Here is a 17,719-nt window from a genome sequence, read left to right as displayed (position 1 = left end):
AAGCATTATTCACTTACAGACAAAGTTGGACACTGAGACAAGATAGTTGGTCAAATTCATTCTGTAATGAGTATAGTGTTTAAAAAATATATACCACAGCTAAAAGCAATCAACTAGTACTAAAGGGTTTATAATAAAAATATTCTCTTTCCTGCCCCCTAGAGGAATCATTGTCAACTTCTAAGTTTTTCTCTTAAGCTTGAAATTTCCAGGCTGGAAAGAACCTTAGAAATGATCTCGTAAAACTCCTTTATTTTATATCTAATGAAACAGAAAATAAAAGAAATTAAGATTGTCTTGCTCAGAATCACACAACTAGTTAACAGATCTAGGAATAAAATCCTTATCTCCTGACCTCTGGACTGAGTTCTTTGAGTAGGAATAAATGATTATCTCATCTTTCTTTCCTAAACTGACATCATCCACTCAAGTTTCTTGTTCCCTGGGGCTGGTTGCAGTATAGAACAATCCCCCTAAGTACACTTTGGTAGTGTTCCCCAAAATGCAAGCATAGATAAAACTTTGGTGTTTTTTTAATCAGTAACAACTAAAAGAAAACTGAAAAGGGATTAATAACAAAAGTACCTAATAAGAGATAGATACACACTTGTGAAATAAGTGGCAATTCTGTAGCTTTGTCTAGTCCATGGTTCCTTGCTAGAAAATGTTTTACTGCTGAAATCCCAGGGATTCAAATATTTATTCACAAATTGAACTCAAGAATCAACCCAGATATTTTTGTTTTGTTTTTATACCTTCTGTATTTATTAGCTGACTCGCTTCTTTTTTTTTTTTAACAACTTAAACTTTTTATTTTTATTTTATTTATTTATTTTGGTTGTGCCGGGTCTTAGTTGCGGCAGGTGGGCTCCTTTGTTGCAGGTTGTTAGTTGCGGCATGCACATCCTTAGCTGTGGCATGTGAATTCTTAGTTGCAGCACGCATGTGGGATCTAATACCCTGACCAGGGATCGAACCCCTGTCCCCTGCATTGGAAGGTGGGTTCTTAACCACTGCACCACCAGGGAAGTCCCTAAACCCATTTAAATAAATGTAGTGGAGAAGGACCTATAATGTGATGAAAATAATGTGGAATAAGAGTTTAAAAAAAAAAAAAAAAGCATGAGATCTTAGGCTTTCTACTTTTTTTTTTTTTTTTTAAATCCACTAGCTTTGTCTACCTGAAATTGTCCTCCTCCTCTTTCTGGCTTTGGAGACTGAGGTTATTTATTTACTTATTTTTTTATAAATTTATTTATTTTATTTTTGGCTGCACTGGGTCTTTGTTACTGCACGCGGGCTTTCTCTGGTTGTGGCGAGCGGGGGCTGCTCTTTGCTGAGGTGCGCAGGCTTCTCACTGTGGTGGCTTCTCTTGTTGCAGAGCACAGGCTCTAGGTGCCCGGGCTTCAGTATTTTTGGCACGTGGGCTCAGTAGTTGTCGCTCACAGGCTCTAGAGCGCAGGCTCAGTAGTTGTGGCGTACGGGCTTAGCTGCTCCGCAGCATGTGGGATCTTCCTGGACCAGGGCTCGAACCCGTGTCCCCTGCAATGGCAGGCGGATTCCTAACCACTGCGCCACCAGGGAAGCCCCAGGCTTTCTACTTTTAATGACAAATTTTTAATTTTTGAATGTTTCCCAGTCCTGGTTGTTTTTCTCCCATTGTGCTTTTTGATTGTTACTTCTGAAGTGTTTGTGCTCCCTCAAAAGAGGTAATTAAAAGTATAACTTACACTATGATGCACGTATGGACAAAAAATGGAAATGTTTCTTATTAAAGGGTGGGAATCTTATTATTTTGGGTATTTTTCTAAATCTGTTATCATTGTAATGTTAATGTCCAATAATTTTTAGAAAATATAAGAGCAGTATAGGAATCCAAAATTTTGGTTATTAAAACTCTCTTTAGTTAAACCTTGGGCCTTAAATAAAGAAAGGGCATGGCTTCTGACTTTGGCTATCATACTTGTTTATATGCACATCCTGTGCATGTACTTTACCTGTCTGTGTTTATCCTTTATTTGTAAAATAATTCCAACCTCACCACTCACATGATTGGTGTGAGAATCCTGAGAGAATGTACTAGAAAACACTTGTTAACATCTGAAGTCATATATAAAAATGAAGTCTTATTAATACAAACCCTTTCAGCCTTTCTTCTAGGAGTTTTATTTCTTCACCTCTAGACCCTGATTCCTCTTCCAATTGCTTGACCAGGCTTTCAACTTGTTCCTCCTTTTGCTGTAATTTATCTAGCTCATCCAGTGCTTGCTTTAATTCTCCCTCAAAGAGATTCCTCTCTTTAACCATTTCCTCTTGAAAAGAACATAGCTTCTGTTGAAGACTAGCAGAAAATTCCTGCATCCAAATAGAAAACCATCAAAACAATTTGAAAGCTTTTAAAAATTTAATAAATAATTAAATTTAATGATTTGTGAGGTTTTACTAAGGGCAAAAAAGAAGTACAGATGATGAAGTATGGACACTAAATTCAAGGGCCTCCAGGAAACTTGAAAAATAGAGAGAGATCATATTCATTTTATCATGGATTATACCCTACACCTTGTTAACATTATGGTAAATGTTATTTCAGTCTTTTTTCCTACGCAACACACACACACACACATACACACACTTAGAAAACTAAAATCATATTCTACAACTGACTTTTACCATTTTTCTCATATGATTTATATAAAAAGAGTACTATGATTTCAATGTTATATAAAATATTTTAATGTTATATAAGATGAGGAAATATGAATAAATAAATACAAGTAAATCACTTGTGAAAAAATTCTAACATTACAAATAAAATGAAAATTGCCTACTCGTATTCTAACCTTAGTTTTCCCATTCCAGAGATAACCACTAGTTTGGTATTCTATGCCTTATGGTCTTTTTCTATATATTTATATACTTAAAGTATAAATGATATATACTGTGTATGTAAAGGTCATTTAAAATATCATAAAAATAGTAGTTGAGATCTTTTCAAGTCCATATATACAGATCTACTTAATTCCTTTGTTGTTGCAGATTGCCCAACGATATAATATTTCATGTGCATGTGAATGCCTGCTTGCCCAACTCTCACCAATGTGTCATAGTAGTAAATGTTTTAATACGTGCCAATCTTGTAAGTGACAAAAACAAATTATTTTTATTTCTTGGATTACTACTAAGGTAGAGCATCTTCTCGTGTTTACAGGCTACCTGAATTTATTTATTTTTAAAATTTTTTTTATTTTTTGGCTGCACCACGCAGCTTGTGGGATCCTAGTTCCCCGACCAGGGATCGAACCTGGGCCCCCTGCAGTGGAAGCATGGAGTCCTAATCACTGGACTGCCAGGGAATTTCCGAAGCTATCTGAATTTCTACTTCTAAGAGTTATCTATTTCCATCCTATGCCTATTTTTTTTTTTTTTTTTAGTGAACTGTCTTTTTTTCCTCATTGATATGTAAAGTGTTCTTTATGTAATCTGCATTTAAAAAAACTGTCAGTTTCCTTTCTTGTCTAATTAGACACTCTTTTACCATAGAACTATAAATGCCTATGTAGTAATCTAACACAAGAATGTGCTGAAAATTTTTTTAAAACAATTTCCTTATTTTGCTTCAACTGTTGCTTGAATTTTTTCACATTATGAATAACCCTGTGGTGAACAGCAGTTAAATATGCGGCATAGGCACAATTATTTCCTCAGGATAAGATTCTAGAAGTAAAACTGATGGATCAAAGGACATATACAATTTAAAGGTTTTCTGATACACAGGGAAATGTATTACCTAAAAGAAGCACTAGTGTTTTAAAATATTGTAGTAAACTACCTTCTCTTGTTGCAGAAGTGAATCAATTTGCAATACTTTTTGTTGTAGCTCTTCATGTTCTTGTTGCTCAAGAACAGACCTCTCTTTTAAGTTTTGCATCTCAGAGTTTAGATTTTCATCCTGTTCTCTGTCCCTATTGATGAGGTCTTCTAGAAAAGGGAGAACATTAACAATGCTGTAATTAGATACTAATATTAACTTTGAGAAACCCAGATTCCCATAATATCCCACTATACTGCTTTATAGCATGTTACAGAGATCGAGTATTTCCAAAGGGGGGAAAAATAACTTTGAAGTTGGTATGATTACTATATATAAAATAGTATGTATATTATATAATAAAACCCTCAAACCTAGTTCTATGTATCTACCAATTTTAAATGGCCACCCAATGGGGAAGTCAAGAACTGCACAACTACATATATTTCAATCAAGACAAGAAATATATTGAAATAAACAGATAACAAATATCATAAAAGACAAAAATTCCCAAACATAGAACAAAATTTTTGTTGTTTATATAATTATTTTAGAAAGTTGTTATAACATAGCAGTACTTTTAAAAAATATCATCGGTAGTACTTATCTAAAGAGAGAAGTACTATAAACAGTGTAATACCTTTTTCTTTTTCAAGCAGCTGGCATTTAGCATTCATGTCTTCTACTTGTTTAGACAATATAGCAACATTTTCCTCCAGAGACTGCTTAAGGCTTAAAACTTCATGATTCTTCTCTTTCAGATTTTCTTCTAACTGGGCAATATCTAGCTTGTATTTTTCCACTTGATCTGATGCACAACTGCATTAAAACAAATTATGTTGAAGAGCACATCTATTTAAGCATAGGGAACATTAAATGAAAAGAGATGAAAATGATGTATTCATCACAGTTCAACAAAATAAAGTCCAATTTAAAACTACTCTTCATATTACCTTATTTCTTCGATGTATTCTAAAAGTTTTTCTGTTTCAGATTTTTCATCCATCTTCTCTTTCTCTATTGAAATACTAAAAAAAAATTGCACATATTAATATACACAATAATCACGCATAATGCTTACTCTGTACCAGATACTGTTATCTCAGGTAGGCTGACTCCAGAGTCCAAACTCCTAACCATTCACTTATGTGACCTCTCAAGTTGACAATATATGCAAATAGGAGGCTCAAGTTGTTTTTTTTTTAAGTAAGAAAGCTTTCCAAATATATTCTGACAAAAGGGTTATGATGATGAGAGTCATCATCTGCAACACTCCAAGTGTAGCAGAAATCATCTTTTCTGTAGCTTTCCTAGCTTCCCCACCTCCCACACATACAAAACAGCATTTTGTGTGCCACAAAGCCTCTGTTCTAGGCTGCCTTATATTCAATTACTTATGTGTTTACCTCCTCCAAACGCCACAATTTGAGAAACGGGCAAGCGACTTAAACAGACACTTTACAAAAGGATATATACGAATGGTCAATAAGCACATAAAAATATGCTCGACATTAATAACAACAAATTAAAATCACAAATGAGGGACTTCCCTGGTGGTGCAGTGATTAAGAATCCGCCTGCCAATGCAGGGGACATGGGTTCGAGCCTTGGTCCGGGAAGATCCCACATGCCATGGAGCAACTAAGCCCGTGCGCCACAACTACTGAGCCCATGCGCCACAACTACTGAGCCCATGTGCCACAACTACTGAAGCCTGTGCGCCTAGAGCCTGTGCTCTGCAACAAGAGAAGCCACCGTAATGAGAAGCCCATGCGCCGCTATGAAGAGTAGCCCCCGCTCACTGCAACTAGAGAAAAGCCTACGCGCAGCAACAAAGACCCAATGCAGCTAAGAATAAATAAAATATATAAATTAAAATAAATAAATAAAATCACAATGAGATACTACTTCACATCCACTAGAAAGGCCGAAATCAAATAGATGACAACATCAAATGTTGATGAAGATATGGAACAGATGAAACTATCACACATTGTTAGGTGGGAGTGTAAAACAGCAAAACCACTTTGAGTGTTTTAAAAAACGTTATATGTATACAACCCTATGACACAGAAATTCCACTCCTAGATATTTACTCAGAGAAATAAAAGCCTGTGTCTACAAAAAGGCATATAGAGTAGACTTATTGATAACAGTCAGAAACTGGAAACCCAAGTATTGATCAATAGGAGAATAATAAACAAATGGAGGTATATTCATATAATGGAATACTACTCAGAAATGAAAGGAGCAAATTATAATACACACAACAGTATGGCTGAATCTCAAAAAATTATCTTAAACAAAAGAAGCCACATATACACACATATGCATGCATGTGGTAATAAATGTCCCCAAAAAGGCCAAACTAATTTATGATGATAGAAGTCAGAAAGTGGTTGCAGGGGTACGGGGGCAGCCATGGGGGAGGAACAGGGGAGCAGGAAGGAGCATGAAGGAACTTTCTGAGGGGATGGCCACACTCTCTACCTTATTTGGGTGGTGGTTATACAGGTGTATACAATTGTCAGAAGTCACTAAACTGAATACTTATGATCTGTGCATTTTACTGTACACAAATTACAGCTGAGTAATAAAAAGAAGGCTAGGATTGTGCATTAATCACAGCTTCCTATACCAATACTTCTCAGTTTTGGTCTCACTACAACCTCCATAAGATTATGTTGTTAGAAAGACTATGAGTCTTTCCTCATCATTGATATAGAAGATGTACAAAAGTAATACATTCATACATCTTTCAGCATAAAATGTTTGGGAATGATTAGGGCTCAACTGTCATTTAGGAAGAGAAATAGGGCAAGTAGAGGCAGGCAATGAGGTAAGTATGAAGGGAAGGTTAAAGTCTCAGTAAATAACTAGCCGAGAAAGGTAAATCAAAAATTGGTTACACACACACACACACGCGCAAATTGGTTATACAAAGGAATCTCTTTCCTTTTAGTCACTCACAGTTTCCCCTCAAGTTGTGCTATTTTCTCCTGAGACTCTTCGAGATTCTTCTGGGTGACCTGCAGCTTCACCTCCATGCCTTCTTGCTTAGCCATCATGCTCTACACAACAGAAATATCTGTTTTAGGAAATGAGAACTTGTTCAGATCCCCCGTTCCAGACACAGCAAACTTACCAAAGGTATCACTCACCCTCATCTTTATTTCTCTTTTGTTTCTAAGTTTCATCAACTCAAGGCTTAGAATTCTCAAATTCTTCTGGTTACTATCATCAGAAAACTAAGTACAACAAACATAAAAAAATCGAGAAATATTTTCCATTAAGTCCTGTAAAAAAATCACTTAAATATTGATTATCTATTATTGGGACTATTATTTGCCTACAACATACTCTGGTAGAGAAAAGAGCCAGGATTACTGGTTTTACACTACTACTGTTCTTGTCTCTCCTTCTCCTTCATGTGACTTTCTGGTCTACTTTTGAAATCAGCTTCAGTGGTCATTTATCTGTATATGCTAGAAAGTCCACTGTGTGGCTCTAAAACAAGCTTCTTGGAGAGAATTTCGTAAAGTGCGTTTGCTTAACAAAATTGATCTGCATCGTTTGGTCTACTTTGAAATATGCAGACTATAGGGTCCATCGCAGGCCTAATAAATCAGAATCACCCTGAGTGGGTAGCAGGAATCTGCCCTCTTCCCTGTGCTTAATTCTTATGCATCCTTAGTCTCTTTGTAAGCAAAGAGCCCAGCACATTACAGGCCCTGAATAAATGACTCTTATTAAGCTGAACAGTGATTTACAGCTTCCTTCTACTTCTGTAAAAAAGCAAGACGACCATGTTAAGTCCTTTAAGATCATTAGTATATTAATATTGATAAATACAATTTATCTATTGAACACATTTAGTCCACACAATTATTCATTTCCCACTATATTTCCGAAAGGATTTGAGATGGAAGCTTGCTATTATGCTATTATTTATTTCAGAGAAAGATCTTTAAAGATACTTCTAGATGTAAATTTTGCAACATTTATTAGTGGTCTTATTTATTGGGGGTGACTTTGAAGAAGGTGAGAAAATGTCAGACATTAAAACAAAAAGTAAACTTTTTTGTTTATAACCACTTATGTGCCAGGCACCAAAATAAAAAAGATGCAACAATAATTCCTACTGGAAGCAGCTTAATATTTAAAGTACATTTAGTGAAGGAAAATGACTGAACTAGGCCTAAAATTCCCAAACAGCTATATGAGAAAAAAAAACATGTTTATTATTTATTCAATTGTAAATATTATCATGAGGTTCAAATACCTTAGATTTTAGTAGCTCATTAGTCCTGGTTAATTCAATAAGCTGTTTTTCCAGTGAAGCATTACTTGCAGAGAGAGATGTTTTTTCCCTGACGGCAGCATTTAGCTTTGCTTCCATCTTCTCCAACTCAGCTTCCAGATCCTGGATCCGCTTGTCCTGAGCACCACGTTCCTGCACAAGAACACGAATCTGCACAGAAACAAGGTGATGAATGAATAATTCACTGATTACTGCCAACATAATCACTAAATGCTACTGATAATCAAAATATTAACGTTCTAGACAAACTTCTGATTGTGACATGATGCTCTTAGATATTCTTAGCTGTTTCAGCAATCATATTTATTTTATGACACATCTTGAAAAACCGTAAGCATTTTAAGAACAGAGGATTTGAACTGTCATAAACTTCTAGGTGTAATTAAACTGTTTATTCACTTTTAAGGTATTTCTACCTATAAAAGTTCTTCTTTACTCTAGTTCTAATTATAGGAAGTCAAATTATAGCTTGAAATGCTAAATATCTTTTTCATATCTGGGAAAGCAGAACTGGGCTTCTGAGTAGGACATGGTAGGCATCAGCAAGCCATCATTCCTGCTGCAATTACTAGGTAAAAACCAAAACCTAAATCAAAAACACATACTTGTCAACAGAAAATGTGGAAGCCAGAAGACAACGAAATGTTTAAAATGTATGCAGAAAATCTGCCAATCAAAAATTCTATTCCCAATGAAAATATCCTTTAAAAATATGGTGACATACAGATGTTTTCAGAGGGGAAAAAAAAAAGGCTGAGAGTATTTGTCAACAGTAGAACTGCATAAGGAATTCTAAAGAAAGTTTTTCAGGCTGAAGGAAAGTGATCCCAGGTGTTTGTAAGATATGCACTTTAAGGACATAGATAGATTGACAATAAAGGGATTGGAAAAGATTTACCATGTAAGCATTAAACAAAAGAAAGCTGGTATGGCTATGTTAATATCATACAAAGTAGACTTTAAGGCAAAAAATATTACTAGGAATAAAGAATTTTACGGGTAAAAGATTATTTCAAGAGGAAGACATAATCTTAAATTTGTTGTGCACAACAAAGTAATATCATAACTTCAAAATATACAAAGCAAAAACTGCCAGAATTAAAAAGATAAATAGACTAATCCCCAGAGCTACAAATTTAAAAATACCTTTCTCAGTAACTGATAGAATAAGCAGACAAAAATATCAGTACAGATAAAGACCTGAAGAAAACTGTTAAACAGCTTGAACTAATTGTCATATATAGACCACTATAACCAACAAGTGCATATACATTCTTTTCTAATGCACATAAAACATTTACCAAAATAGACTATTAGCTGGGTATAAAAGGATCAAGAAAGCACAGCTGCATTAAATCACATGAAAAGTATTTTCTACCCTTATTGGCTTTGTATTCATACTAATCTCAGTATTCTAAGCCAATTGCTTTAACTAAAAATATATCAAGCACCACTTATATATATAGCTGTAAACTAGATGCTAGGGACTGAAGGAGCTTTAAGATTCCCTACCATAAGATTCTTTATGCCTACGTTATTGGTTTAAAACCAATGTTGATAGCACAGCATAAAGCAGAAAAAAGGAGGCTGAGATTATCTACATCACACTTTTTTCAGCTAAAGAAACTTAAGCTCCAAAAAAGGACAGTAAACTCAAACGCCTACATGACCAAGCAGATAATATAAATAAGAGAGCCAGGCGAGGACTGACTGAGCAAATGTGGGGTCTAAAGAAGGCAATGGATGCGGAAACTGTGCTATCAGATCTTCTAATTTTGCAAGAGAAGTCAGAAATCTGAATTTGTTTTGCATGATATTTTACTTTTAAATATTGATAATTAATTCAAATTAATCAAACAAACAACAAATACTGTGGGGCTTAAATAAAATAGAGCTGTATTTGTCAAAAATTTCTATTCTAAAAGATTAAGTAACTGATACAAATTACCAGTTCTAATCCTGGCACTGCCACTCACTCACCAGCTATCTCATAGAGACTCAGAGACACTCAGTTATTATATATCTAAGTATTAACTCCTACATCCTAGGCATGTATCCTCAATAAAATGATAGCCAATATTACTAAAATAAATACAAAAAGGATCAGAGCGACAAGGGCAGAGATTTGCAAAGTTACTTTGACATATTCTTGATCTTAAGCCACATTTAACTGTAATCAATAGTAAGTTTTAATACGTCAAAAGAGTTATGTCTAGGGGACTTCCCTGGCGGTCCAGTGGTTAAGACTCCACGCTTCCAATGCAGGGGGCACAGGTTTGATCCCTGGTCGGGGAACTAAGATCCCACATGCCGTGTGGTGTGGCCAAAAAATATAAATAAATAAATAAATAGAAAATTCTTAAAAAAAAAAAGAATATGTCTACTAGAAAGAGTTGCTCAGTAATGGAAACACAGAAAAAAGACTGCCAGAAAAGCAAAGCTGGCAGTGACCAGCCTCGCCCTGCTTAGGGAAGTAGGCAGGTTTTTTAGGTCAGCTTTGCTCAATAGAGATTTCTGCTACGATGGAAATGCACTGTGCAGTATGGTAGCCACTTACCACAAGTGCCTATTGAGCAGGTGAAATGTGACTAGTGGAACTGAAGAACTGAATTCTTAATTTTATTTAAATAGAGACACGTGGTGAATGGCTACTATATTGGATAGTACAGGCAGTAGGTCATTTTATCCTTGGGGAAGGCATATACCTATAGTGCAGAGATGCAGTAAGTTAGCACAACTCCATCACAATTCAAATAACCTGCTAGGATTTCATGCTCACCAAGTTTTCTAGCTAGTTACTGTCTTAACACATAGATCACTATATAGGAAGAGTGTATGCTATGAGTAAAGGTTAATATTTGATCCACGTACAATTGTAATAAACTAACATATTGAGTCTTAGTTATCAGTTTTTCATGAAGTAGATTATCTTGAATCCGTCCCTTAGTATGCTAACAAATTGCATACCACATTGACAACCAAGCTGTAAAATATGGTATCCAAGCCAAGGATTGGTTACCCTGTAGGTACTGGCCTGGATGGTACATATGCCTCAGTATATGACTCCTCAAATAGCAACAGAATCCTTGTCTCTTAACTATGGGTAACTCTTTTTCCATTATATTGCACTTACTTTTCAGTAAGTTGAAAGTATTGCTTACCTCTTTTTCCAACATCTTCAAATCTTTTTCATTCTTTTGAGATTCTTTCTATTTGAAAATCAAAGAACAGAGACAATCAAATTTAAGTGCCACAAATACCATAGCCAAATTTGATTTTTAGTTATCAGAAAAGATTAAGGGTTCCAAACATTTCACTGACTCTATAAAATATTTTGTAGGTGACTTACCTAGCAAATGAAGGAAAAGTTTCTTCAAATCTTAAAATATTTCAGGCTTGAACATTTTTACCCCAATAGATGAGGCTTTTGCTAACAAGTCCACTGAAAAGAACAGGTCCTCTTTTCTAATGTTAAACAGCAATACATTTTAAATACTTAAGTATGCTATCTCAGAAAAAAAAAGACTCTTAAGAAGAAAAATCAGGGCTTTCCTGGTGGCGCAGTGGTTGGGAATCCGCCTGCCAATGCGGGGGGCGCGGGTTCGGGTCCTGGTCCGGGGGGATCCCGCGTGACGCGGAGCAACTGAGCCCGTGCGCCGCAACTACTGAGCCTGCACTCTAGAGCGCGCGAGCCACAGCCGCTGAAGCCCACGTGCCGCGGCTGCTGGGGCCCGCGCACCTAGAGCCTGTGCTCCGCAGGGAGAGGCCACCGCAGTGGGAGGCCCGTGCACCGCAACGACGAAGAGTGGCCCCCTGATCGCCGCGGCTGGAGAAGGCCCGTGCGCAGAGGCGAGGACCCAATGCAGCCAAAAATAAATAAAATAAATTTATTAAAAGAAAAAAAAAAAAAAAAGAGAAATCAGCTTTAACTTAGATCCCAAATATGAAAAAAAAACTACAAGTGCAAAAACATAAAGAAAAACTGAAATAATACAAACTGATTCTAATCTACTCATTGCCTTTATTCTCAGTAAGATGTATTTTTACGTATCTTTTTATATCCAACAGCCTTTCTGAGATAATGGCCCAAAACAGAATATCTATCTTTTCCATCTAAAGATGGAAGAAAAGTCATAAACACCTTGAACAAAATGTGTTTCATATATTTCTAAGTTGGGGGAGGGCCACCAGTCTCACGTTTAATTTCACGCCTGATAGCATTTTCTACCAAGGAAGGCCTATTACGTAGGAGTTTTACACAAACTTGTTTGTAATTTAGTTTTAAATTTCAGAACTGTTTCTCCAAGAAATTCAAGTCAAGAAATTTACATCAATTTCCAAGAAAAGGGTATCTGTATCAGTGCTGCCCATAAAAATATAATGCAAGCTAGGTACATATTTTCAAATTTTCTAGTAGCCATATTTAGAACGTAAAATTTTTAATAATACATTTTACTTTACCCAAGATATCAAAAATATTATTTCAACATGTCATTAGTATAAAATTATTAACAAGATATTTTATATTTTTGGTACTAGGTCTTCAAAATTTTCTGTATATTTTACACTTACAGCACATCTCAATTCAGATGCTAAATTTTCATTAGAAATATCTATCTATATTTAGATTTCACAAAATATACAGATGAAAAAGTAGATTCACATACCCAAGTTATTCCAAAAACATTTAAGTTTTATAACAACAGAATCGAGTATCAGTTTTTAACTACCCATTAATTAAAATTAAATAATACTAAAAATTCAATTCTTCACTTTCAAGTGCTCAGTAGCCACACGTGGCTGATCACTTCCATATTGGACAACAGCTCTTTTTTTATAGAACAAGAGACTTAGGTAATCGCCAAATTAATGAACAAGAATAAAGTTAACTTACAGCTTTGATTTCCCAACTCTGAATGTTTTCACATTAAAATACCAAGTTGTACAACTCCTTAAGGAAGTACAACTTGCTTTATGAACTAATGGAAACCGTAATAGTAGGCTCTTGCACAAGCTATAACATGAAGTTATTAAGAATTTAATCTCCTACCACTCTTTGGCAGTTTCTGAGTAGCAAACCTCTTTTAGGCATTAGAAGTTTTTTCCTTTATCTTCGCCAATATTTACTCTTCCGCCAAAACAAACAAACAAAACCAGAACAACTCAAATTATGGTAACTAACAAATCAAAGCATTGCATAATTTTTAAAGCCTTACTAAGTATTATAAAATTTACCCAGCTATAGAAATGACTGAGAAGTGGAGACCATTCTGTAATTCTGAACTAAGGGCACATTTAAACACAATATATTTAGTAATGACCCAGGCAGGTATGTAAAGCTTGCTAGAGTTCCAATGATAATGTTTTACTAATTTACAGATTTACCAATAACCTTAATTTATACACTTAACCCATTCTAGTCAAATACAGTACCTTTCAGAAATATTTTCATATTACAGTTTATAAACCAGCTAGAATGTAAGAGCTCCTTACCTTTAATCCCGAAGTCTTAACTTTTCTTGATGAAGCAGGCAAGGTAGTATCTTTGTCAACATTAAGATTTTGTTGAGATTCTGCTATAAAACGAATTGTAAAGATCATGGTTTGTGCTTACATATTTGAACCACAGACAAAACACAATTCCCAAATTTCTTATAGCAATATAAAGTTTTTCTTTTCTTGATTGTACATTTTCAAATAATTAGTTGCACAATATTTTTTACACATCTCTTTCCTGATTTCCCTAATATTCTTTCTAATATTCTCCAACAGAGAGTTAAAGTAACCGAAAAGGAAAACTACATATCTATGGCATCTTGCTTAATTTTCCTGGTTATATGACAGTGTAATGATGAAAGTGTTATTCTGAAGTTGACCCTTTTGTAAATCTATCAATTAAGAAAAATTAAATATAGGTGTAGCTTCACATTTTTAGAAATACTACAGCATCTTTAAATTTAAATACTGTTTTCTTAACTTAAAAAGTTACAAGATCATATAACCATTATTTTATTTTGGGATCAATTACCTTTTTGGTTTTTAAACCTTTGTGACTTCCGAAAGGATACTGGTCCTTTTAATACTTCTGAAGTTTTAACATCATAAGCACCTGGAGATGGTGCACATCCTAGAGGAAACATAAAATATTAAAATCTCATCTAATGTGACTTATGATCTTAAGTTAAAAACATGTCTTACAAATATTATATGATATTTATATGTGGAATCTAAAAATTGATACAAATGAATATATATGCAAAGCAGACACAGACTCACAGACATGGGAAACAAACTTATGGATACCAAAGGGGAGCAAGGGGGGAGGGACAAATTAAGTGTATGGGATTAACACATACAAACTACCACACATAAAACAGATAAGCAACAAGGATCTCCTGTGTAGCACAGGGAATTATATTCAATATCTTATAATAACCTATAATAGAAAATAATCTGAAAAAAATATAATTGAATCACTTTGCTGTACACCTGAAACTAACACAATATTGTAAATCAACTATACTAGAGTTAAAAAAAAGTCATAGTAAAGTGAGTAATATAAATGTAAAAATACTATTAATAAATTGCTTCTTTTTCTAATTTAAAAAAAAATGATATAAATGAACTTATTTACAAAACAGAAAAAGACTCACAGATTTCAAAAACAAAGTTATGGTTACCAAAAGGGAAACATGGGGAGGAGGGATAAATTAGGAGCTTGGGATTAACATATACACACATACATATCTATATAAAATAGATAACCAACAAGACCTACTGTATAGCACATGAAACTCTGCTCAATATTCTGTAATAACCTATATGGGAAAAGAATCTAAAAAAGAATGAATATATGTGTATGTATAACTGAATCACTATGCTGTACACTTGAAACTAACACAACACTGTAAATCAACTATACTCCAATAAAATTTAAAAAAAAAATTGCTTCCTTTGTTTTCAAATGTAAAAATAGCACCCATTTGATATTAGGCTTCTCTGTGAAGAACAATATCATTATCTTCCCAAATGACCTTTATTTCAATTGGGTCAAAGGAACACAGACAACTGAGCAAAACAACAAAGACAGTTTTGGGATGAACGTTGTGTCAGAACAAGCAATACAGCTTTGTTATTAAGGATTGAATATAAGAAATAAAAATATTTGGAATCAACTCTACTCAGAGAGATTCACTGAGGTAACTATCACCAGATTTTAGAAATGAAGTTACTAGAAATGTCCAGCCCTCAAGATTTAGCTTGGAATAAAAATTTAGTGACGATCCGTCTCTAATATCATTACACCAGAAAATTTATAAAGCCATGTTATGCAAAGTACAAACTACGCTAGACTATATTTCTATGTTCCAGCAATTTGTACTGTATAACCTCATGTAACTGGAGTCCCAAATCGAAGGCATTTCAGAGTGCTTATGCAAAGCTGACTTGAGATCCGGCTCTTACTTACTTTAGATCTCAGCCTGGAGGTCGCCTCTTCCAGTTTTCTTCAAATCCCCAAATCAAGCTAGAAACTTCCATTCCACAGCAGCCTACCCATATTGTTACTATCACAGAACTTCTTGCAGTTTTGTAATGGGTTATAATAATGTACTTATCCATCTCCCACCTTAGACAAAACTGCTTGAAGTTAGGGACAGTCTCAATCATGTCCATTTCCTCAGTATTTAGCTCAGGGTTTGGCAGTGTGGCAAAGAAAACAGAAAGTTACTTGGGATGTGGGATTGGGAATAGAGTTTTGCATGGTAATCAGCTAGATGGATGTTCAAATCCAGCTTTGCCTGCCAATCAATAGATAATACTATATACCAGGTACTTTGCAGTCATAGCGAGAAGATGATGAATAAGAACATTATACTCTCTCCTTTTCCAGTCTAGCTTTAAGACCCCTGGGAAGTTATTTCTATTTGAGACTGATTCTTCATTCACGAAACAGGAATAAAAAATAGTATCTACCTCACACTTTGGTTCTTAGGATTTCTGGAGTAATACGAGAAATCACTACAGTGCCACACACACACACACACACACACACACACACAGCATCAAATAAATGGTAACTTATTACTCTTGAAACTATGAGCCTGAAATTTTGTGTAATTGGAAAAAGCAGTTTCATCTATTATAAAGCAAGCAAACAAACAAATCTCCTTAAAAGATACACTGCTGACAGAACTTAGAGTAGGTTCTTTGAATGTCTGGAAAATTATATGGTTCTTGAGTCTTCTAATTAAAAAATATTCTTGTGCTGATGCATTTGCTCCCTTGGCCTTCCTTTGTGAGCAGAGGTCTTTTCCATTTGCATTTTAGCTAATAGAAATTAAGGTGTAATGAGTGACTGTTAAAAGTGTACATTATAAAGGACAAATCATGAGCTTTGATATTAAGCTCTGTCAACTTACAGGCTGCTCAGTACAGTTACAAAACCCCTTAGTGTCCTCAGCTGTAAAATGAGGACAATATCAGTACCTGCCTCACCTGGCTGTTGGCAAGAATAAACCAGAGCTAGTAGGGGAGACCTTAGCATAGTCCCTGCATACAGTGAGTAGTCACTAAATGATGAATGCCTTACCAACCACATGGAAGGCTTCATCGTTATTGTGCTTTTGCACCACAGCGGTTAGGAGCACAGGATGGGTTCGTGGAGGCCTGGTTTCAAGCCCCAGTTCTGACAGTTTGGATTGTGTAACATTTAGCAAACAGTCTCCATCTCTTTATCAATAAAATAATGAATAATAGGGATTTGGGGGAAATAAAATAGAACTAATAATCTATGTAAAGACTTAGTGTGGTGCCTGGGGTACTGTCAAAATTAGCTCCCATTACTTCATCTATAGTGTTTTCAGTAAGTGCTACTGCCATAATTTTACACCCATAAACTGCCTTTACCAGTCTTCCTTCTTTTATGCCTGAATGGGATATCCAAAAGAAATCCACAAGTTCAAACCAAAAGCAACAGTAAAAAAAAAAAAAAAAAATATATATATATATATATATATATATATATATATATATATATATATATATTTTTTAACAGTGAGGCCTTCGGACTTGAGCAACAAATAGCTATCAATGCTTCCTAATTCCTATTCCCTTCCCTCTGCTTTAGTTTCTCCACAGCACTGTTTATTGGCTGCATTCTCCAATTGAAGGTAAGCTTCATGGAGCAGGGATTTTGCTTCGCTCGCTGTTGTAAACTTATCATTCTGAATAGTGCTTGGCATGTAGTAAAACCTTAGCATGTGTTTCAGGAAAATGAATCAATTAAGTGAGCCCCATCCCAGCCCTAAAAATCGCCTTCTGTTTGCCTCTGATGAAGGGAACCAAGAGGGGCAAGGGGCGTGAGAGCATCTTCTGTCCCCCAGATCCCTTCCCCGTACGCACCAGAAGGGTCATTGAATCGTTTCAGGGGCGCCTTAGAAAAGGACATGCTGACGACCAGCTGCACAAAACCGAAGGTTTCTAAGGTGCTCCTCGGCAACTTCCTGCGGCTTGTTAGGCCCTATTCGCTTCAAATTCAAATCTCCCTGCTTATTCCCCGCCCACCCAACTTTAACCAATCGGAAAGCCAA

The 17,719-nt window shown here is 35.3% G+C and overlaps 1 protein-coding gene across 2 annotated transcripts in view; it reads right to left on the bottom strand.

The window, feature by feature from the left end:
* Nucleotides 1–17,652, bottom strand: part of HMMR (hyaluronan mediated motility receptor) — a 29,614-nt gene extending 11,962 nt beyond the window's left edge. The window contains exons 1-11 of one of the 2 annotated variants that reach the window (XM_068534591.1): nucleotides 17,532–17,652; nucleotides 14,158–14,256; nucleotides 13,623–13,705; nucleotides 11,291–11,338; nucleotides 8,091–8,279; nucleotides 6,970–7,056; nucleotides 6,779–6,879; nucleotides 4,762–4,836; nucleotides 4,449–4,627; nucleotides 3,830–3,978; nucleotides 2,141–2,355 (exon numbers count right to left, since the gene is read on the bottom strand). In XM_068534591.1, coding sequence (XP_068390692.1) covers nucleotides 2,141–2,355; nucleotides 3,830–3,978; nucleotides 4,449–4,627; nucleotides 4,762–4,836; nucleotides 6,779–6,879; nucleotides 6,970–7,056; nucleotides 8,091–8,279; nucleotides 11,291–11,338; nucleotides 13,623–13,705; nucleotides 14,158–14,256; nucleotides 17,532–17,577 — 1,271 coding nt within the window. In that variant the 5' untranslated portion in view covers nucleotides 17,578–17,652. The remainder of the gene's footprint in view (nucleotides 1–2,140; nucleotides 2,356–3,829; nucleotides 3,979–4,448; nucleotides 4,628–4,761; nucleotides 4,837–6,778; nucleotides 6,880–6,969; nucleotides 7,057–8,090; nucleotides 8,280–11,290; nucleotides 11,339–13,622; nucleotides 13,706–14,157; nucleotides 14,257–17,531) is intronic. The other variant, XM_068534592.1, reaches the window with a different exon arrangement.
* Nucleotides 17,653–17,719: the final 67 nt, after the last annotated feature.

The sequence above is a fragment of the Eschrichtius robustus genome, chromosome 2 (genome assembly GCF_028021215.1).
Source record: "Eschrichtius robustus isolate mEscRob2 chromosome 2, mEscRob2.pri, whole genome shotgun sequence".
In the NCBI taxonomy this organism is placed as follows: domain Eukaryota; kingdom Metazoa; phylum Chordata; class Mammalia; order Artiodactyla; family Eschrichtiidae; genus Eschrichtius; species Eschrichtius robustus.
This window is presented reverse-complemented; position numbering and strand designations above follow the sequence as displayed.